The following is a 6,985-nucleotide window of genomic DNA, read 5'->3' as shown; positions in this document are numbered from 1 at the left end:
CATCTCGTACTCTAGACCTTGCGGCCATAACAAGCATTTTATGACTATCAAGTCTGTGCCGGCAATAGCTTTGAATATTACATAACCTATTTTATCCCAATGATAAGGCACTTGGATTGTTTCTTTACTCCAATTAGCACCGGTTTCAAAACCATTATTATCATTAATGTAAATCCACAAGTTGAGCAAATCATCTCCTTCTGCGACAAGTACAGTTATATGTCCATCCACTTCTACTAATACATTAGGAATTGGTCCATCTTCATTCGAACGCAAGAGGACAAGAATGAGATTAGGGATTACAATAACGCTAAGCGTTTCTCTTCCAACCTCGAATACCATTATGACCTTATCCTCATCCTTGAGCATTATCCAATATATGTATCCATTAACATGAACAGGCCATGTATTGGTACGAGTTGTGAGTGGGATGTGGTTATTATCAATCTTTCTCCAAGTATTCTCGCCCACGGTCATGACTTAGCAGATAACTATAGCATGGTCAAATACACGGGAAGAAGATGTTAGTCTGTAAAGTAGTTCATACATGCATAGCACTTTGTGTTGCTTAGTACTTGGGTCCATCCCGAACGCAAACTCACAACCGACTTGGAGGTGGGTAGTCTATTCTCTTACTTTGTGATAAATGTATTTACTTGCTTCTAGCCCGCGAAAGACGTTTTCGAGTGCTTCACTTTTCCTTCTTATTTTGATCCATGATGTCTTTTCTCTAGTGCTTGAGTTGTTGATGAGAACAGAATCACGATGTGCACGAACACCATCTAGACTAAAACATACAAACTAAGCGGAATACAGGTTCGAGCATTGATACTTCAAAACCATGAGGTACATGTATGTCACTAATGAAATAAGGACAGGATAATGAAGGAATGAGAGTTGTCTCTGATGGTGCGCCTTCATAATCATCAAAAGACAAGTCTTCTCTGAAGAACAATACCCTCGGAATATGTACGTTAGTAGTTGGAGGATTAAATGGATAGATTAATAAGGTGGCGGTGTTGGGGCCATTGTTATTCTCATTATATCCACGTTTTTCTGATGACCTAAGCTGTAAATAAATGAAGTAAGGATCTCTGGTAATCATCCATTCCCAACGTTTACTCACGCACTTGAATCTCATCAGGGATTTCACAGGAAGTCTACTTAGTATGTCACACAGAACTAAACAATCACCATTCCCATCAAAATAAGTACTCCTACTCCTCATTGGTTACTTCTATTGGGTTGAAAATTGTTGGATATTTATCTTCGTTACTAATTCCCCAATAATACAACTCGTGTATTATCCACCGATTCCTTACAACTCTTTGTAATACGGTTTTCATCTATGTATCACGTTTCGTAATACCAACAATGAAATAAAAAAAGAAGGATAGAAAAAGATGAACAATCACAAACTTAAACAAACTTATTTGGATGTATTGAGGTGAGTAATTTCTTTGCTTAAGACATTTGATGCCCGTATATAATGTTGTTACAGATTTAGCGGCATATGTCTCCAACATTCAACAATACCTCGATGTTGTTCGCAGCACTTCGATAACACCGAACAGCGAACGCGATTGGATGTAGCACAAACTCTTTTTTAACTCTTGAAGACACATGCAAACTCTTAAATTTCTAGTACTAGTTTTATGACTCTAAAAACAAACTTGCAATGGAGAATGAGTGGGGTTTATATAGGTTTAGAGGTGACTCTTGGAGAAGTCCTTTCATGAAGAGTCACAACCCTTAGTGGAGAGTCACATCCCTTGGGATAAGACACTAATGTTGAAACATTTATTTATAGAAAACCAGCCTATTAAAAAGGAACAGAGGGAATAGTAAATATGAAAGTTAACATAAAAAGTCAGAAATCTTTTCTCTCGCGAATTTTCTTTACTCGGTCACACTGATTTTTTTATAGACATATATGGCTAAGATACCTAATTAGGATATCTTTGTAACAATTTCTATTGCGGGGTTTACATCCATCCGTATATTCTACTTGGGTCAACGGCAGGAAGGAAGTGCTATATCATAATTTCTATTTTAGATTCAAAAAAGAATAATAATCTATGATTGACATATCGTATCTAATTTTTGAAGTTTTGATTTTCATTAGCACTCTTAAATTATAGTTTTAGGGAAAAAAACATTTTTAGGACAACAGAATGCATGCTCAATGTCATCAATACGTAGTACTCTCTTTCACACTACTAGTCTGTAAATCCACGCCATTGGAACAATATTGTTAACATGCGACTTGTAAACCAACCACATACATTGCTGCAGCACAAGTAGAAATATAGGGCGAGATTTAATTTACGTAAAGATGAAGCCATGGTTTGCGTCTCTTCTACTAGTGCTGGTAGTATCTGGGTGCAGCTCGGGCCATGAGGGAACCCAAGCTGAAGCTAGGGTAGTTATAAATGTTCCGGATGTCTTTGAGTGCAACTGTATTGCAGCTGTTATCCACAATTGCAGCCCTTACTTGAGAGCTAATTAATCTCCCGACTCTCTTCGTACATCCGCGTCATGTTGCAATGAAGCAGGCTGGCTCTCGAAAATGGTTTACGAGCAAGATGATAATCCTTTCTCTAAGGCACAAATATTTCAATGAAGCTGTGGAAACATTTGGCAACACAATATATGTACTACTGGCTTAAATATGGCAGAAAATGATGCTAACATGACTTATACACCACCTGGTGCTCCTGACTATAGGGGGGCAACATTTTTTGGTTTGCTTTGGGGCAGCAAAATGTCAAGGCCGACCCTGGATGACTTAAAAAGTTCTACTTCTGAAACAGTCAGAAGGGCGACTTTTCCAGCACTTAAAAAGTTGTTTGAGGACAACAGGTTGTAGAACGTTACATAACATAATATGTATAGAATATTATTGTTAAATTTGTATGGGTAGTTAAACTTGTATTCTATTGTTGATCATATAATCACCCGGTAAGATGTTAATAGCACGGTGATGAGCAGCAATCTTGCAGACGATGGCACACCAAATTTCGATCATATCTTTTATACAACTCAAAGAAACCGTCTCATAGGTTTTACACCATCCACTAAATTACGGCAGTAAAAGTTGTTAAAACATACCATCCAAAAACAAAATCAAAAAGATAAAGGGAGTTGACTGCAAAACACGTTTACAGCTAAGAAGGTTTGATGCAAATTGCACACCTCATTTTTGGGGCCATCTTCTTGTATGGCCTGGCAAAACATTGCATTCTAAATTCCTATATTGAGCAAAGTATCTTTACAGATATATAAAGCTTAAGAAAGAAGAAGGGGGAAAATATTTAATTTCTCATCCAACTCGCTATTAAAAAGAATACAACTGTACTTCAAGATTTTAATATATTTAAAAAATCAAATAATGGAACAAACGTGGTGTACATATGCAGGGGGTGGTATCCCCCACGATAAATCTAACTCTTAGAAGATGATATATAGACATGATGATCGATATTATAACTGTGGATAAACAAATTTTTACTCTTTGGCATGACAAGAATTCTAAAATTAACAAGAGCGTACCTAAGCTGTTGATCTCATATTCTGTGTCCATTTCCTTGTCATTCTTTTGCTTTTTAACTGTTTCTAAGGTTGATTTCTCTTGAAAGGGAATCCTTTCACAGATGATGAACTTTTGCATACCTCTGAGTTACTACTGCACGACTTTATAATGTTCCACACCCTTGCTGGATAGATTTAGAAGCGGGCTTTCAACAGCGGATCTGCAATAATTACATCGTACCCAGATCAAAAACAAATTCCAAAAACTGTTTTATCATTGCAGATTTACGAGCGGCTGAATTGCCGAACTTGATATGTACAGGACAATTAAATGTCAGTTTCTATTTTCCAAAACTGCAATGATGTATAAACACGAAAGAAATTGTATGAGTTGTAACGGAATTATAAAAATACGTTTATATTTTCACATTATTGAGAATTTAGACATGTCAAACCTTCCACATGAACAGTTGACCACTGTCATTATCTTATTGTTTTGATTCATATTCAAACAATCATGGCATTGATGTGCGCTGTATTCCTTTTCTTCAATCATATTTCAAATTTAAAGCCTAAGCTAGCACCAGCATTTATGCTTTATTCATCCACCTTAACAAATCAAACGAACTAAATGATGAGCACAATTTCCTTTTGTTGGATTCTTCAGTGACAGAAGAAATGGGTAAACCCATCCATAAGTTTTCTAATAGCCAAATGAAACAATTTCAAAGGGAATTTTTCTATAACATTGCCAACACAAAGACAAAGTCACATACACAACTTCTGATTAACCTTAAATATGATGTTTACAAGGTACCTAAATAGCTATTCAAGCACTATTAAAGATCACGTAGCAGATTTTCTTCAAAGTAGATGATAAGCATACATCTAAGCATGACTAGTTAGTTATTAACGGATAGACGAAAGGTATGACAGAACTACAAATTTCATCATACTTCAAGCTGAAATGTCTGCATCGTATAATCAATACAAAGAACATATCTATGACCAAGTTGCATGCTAGTCAAAAATGAGCAACCAAAACTTTTAAATAAATATGGCACCGACTATAATCAACTAAGGAGCCTAAAAATTATTTATCTTTTTAACATAAGTATGAAGGACCAGTTCCTTTATGAAAACGCGGTGAAACGGACTATTTAAATCTGTCAACTAGGGACCCTACGAGTACCTAGTTCTTTATAGGCCTTTCTAAAGTATTTCCTCATACAATTGATCAATATCCTATTGCTTAAAGAAAGATACTTTCCTCTTCTTTTATCGAAAGTATGAGAATGAAAGGAAATACAACTCAAGTGCAAAGAGAGAAAAGCAAAAAGCGGAAAACTTTTATGCACACCTACTATCTCAAACATTTCAAATACTATGTCTACCCTCTTATACGTATTTGACATTCCTTAATCAAACAAAGATAATAAAGAAAACAACTACACTAATCCGTGAAACTAGAAAAAATGAAAGGCATACGAATCAAGCAAGCAACAAAACAAGCAATTCAAGAACTCGTAAATGTGCACTAATTAGACAACAAATTGTTCATTTAAGCATTAAAGACAACAGTAACACTTCTAATGAAGCAATGTATAATAACATCGGAGCAATTATCAACCTATCATTGCTTGTTATGTTTCACGTCTTACTTTAATTCATCAAACAGAAATCAAATCATTATTTGGAATAATGAAACAGAACAAGGTTAAAATTTCCACATTATGATTCTATACACTGTAATAAGATACTAATAATATTATCCCATTCTAAAAGAAAATAAACCTTACCCATTGTGAGAATAACGGCAAAGGCCACAAGCGATTAAGTGAGAACTACTGATCCGGGCACACACACGCCATGATCCGACCGCTGCCTGTTGAAAAATCCGCTTCCAATCCAAACCTTACATTTCTCTGATTTCGAACTCCACCCTCACCAATTCAAGCAGAAGACTAATCTCACCATCATCATCATCGTAAGAAGTAGAAGTAAAACATTAAGTTACACATTACACAAACAAATCAAGAACAACCATAATTCACATCTCATCCTCGATCTCTGATCTTCGAAATTTTCCATCTCTTGAATCCCAAAAAAGAAATAACACCAATTTGGAGAGCCCCACCAACACACAGAAATAAATACCCGATTTTCTTCCCAAAATTCATCTCCTTACCTGATTTCCTCCACTCATTCCTACGTCCAGCATAATTAGGATTACGCCAAGGTGGTGGCGGTCTCCTCCAATGCTGTGGAGGCGGAGGAGAATGCTGAGGAGCTGGTGGTGGTGGTGGAGGAGATTGATCTTGAGGAGGTGGAGGTGGCACGAAAGGAGGGGGAGGTGGAAATGGTGCTGGAGGAGGCGGAGGCGGTGGTGGTGGTGTTAACGGTGGCGGTGGCGGTGGTGCTAAAATCTGAAATCCTGGGGGTGATAATTGAGAAGGAGCAAAATTGTCAGGTGGTGGCGGAGATAGTTCAGGATTGAAACTCGGAATCTGTGGCGGAAATAATTGTGAAGCAGTAAACGAAATGTTACCAAATAAACCTAACACCACTAAAATCAAAACTTTTCTTGGCTCCATTAATCAAACAATTAGAGAAAATTTCACAAAAAATTCCGTAAAATTCACAAAATTTACACTCAGAAGAAGAAATCGAAACTAGGGTTTCTGAAAATCCCTAAAATTCATCTCCATCATCATCATATTTCACAAAATAAAAATAAAAAAATCACAAAATCTACATCAAAATCTAGGGTTAGAGATTTCTAATAAAGTTCACAGGATTTACAGATTTCTGAGAAAGGGTTTACTCAAATGATTAAAATGAAACGAGGGCTTCTGTTGAAATCTTTCAATTTGGACTCTTCATCTTCAATTCCTAAAATTCACCCAAAATAAGACTAGGGCTCGAAATTTGATAAATCTGACCTCAATTTCTGAAGGTTTTCGATGTTTGGACACAGATTTGAAGAAAGGGTAGCTAGAAAATTGTTGATGGAAATGGATTGGGAGGTCTGTAACTAGGATCTGAACTTTTTTTGGTTGGAGGAGTGAAGAAAAGGGATCTTCTCTGATTTAGAGAAAAGAGAGAAAGAAAGAGAGATTTGTTTGTTTTAATGGAATTTTTGTGTATGTGAAAAACTGCGTTGCTGTAAAGCGGTAAAAAAAATAAAAAAATAAAAATTATTTACAGCCTTGAAATAAAATTATTTGTGTATATTTCTTTTCTTGAAGACACGCCTTCCGACGAATGAAACTAACACCAAGGTTGCCTTATAGGGGCTCAAAGCTTTTGGTTGTGAGGGTTCCCATAGATTCAAATGCCTTAAACGTGGATATGGCGATATTTCACCCATAATAAAAAAATAAACTAGAAAAATATCTAACCGCGAGGTGGAACTTGATGCGGCTCCAAACTAGAATCCGGGAGTTGGAACTAG

The 6,985-nt window shown here is 36.3% G+C and overlaps 1 protein-coding gene across 1 annotated transcript; it reads right to left on the bottom strand.

The window, feature by feature from the left end:
* Positions 1-3,300: 3,300 nt before the first annotated feature.
* On the bottom strand, positions 3,301-6,677 carry LOC113294444 (formin-like protein 3). Its single transcript, XM_026542836.1, has 2 exons — positions 5,331-6,677; positions 3,301-3,752 (listed from the first exon to the last, which is right to left on the bottom strand). The coding sequence occupies exon 1, from the start codon at positions 6,123-6,125 to the stop codon at positions 5,589-5,591; it is 537 nt and encodes a 178-aa protein (XP_026398621.1). The 5' UTR covers positions 6,126-6,677; the 3' UTR covers positions 3,301-3,752; positions 5,331-5,588.
* Positions 6,678-6,985: the final 308 nt, after the last annotated feature.

This window comes from Papaver somniferum, chromosome 7 (assembly GCF_003573695.1).
Source record: "Papaver somniferum cultivar HN1 chromosome 7, ASM357369v1, whole genome shotgun sequence".
Taxonomy (NCBI): domain Eukaryota; kingdom Viridiplantae; phylum Streptophyta; class Magnoliopsida; order Ranunculales; family Papaveraceae; genus Papaver; species Papaver somniferum.
Note: the sequence above shows the minus strand (reverse complement) of the source record. Positions and strands in the feature narration are given on the sequence as shown.

Bases quoted from the DNA above. Each gene is read 5' to 3' on its own strand.
- LOC113294444 (XM_026542836.1), bottom strand. From the start codon at position 6,125: ATGGAGCCAAGAAAAGTTTTGATTTTAGTGGTGTTAGGTTTATTTGGT.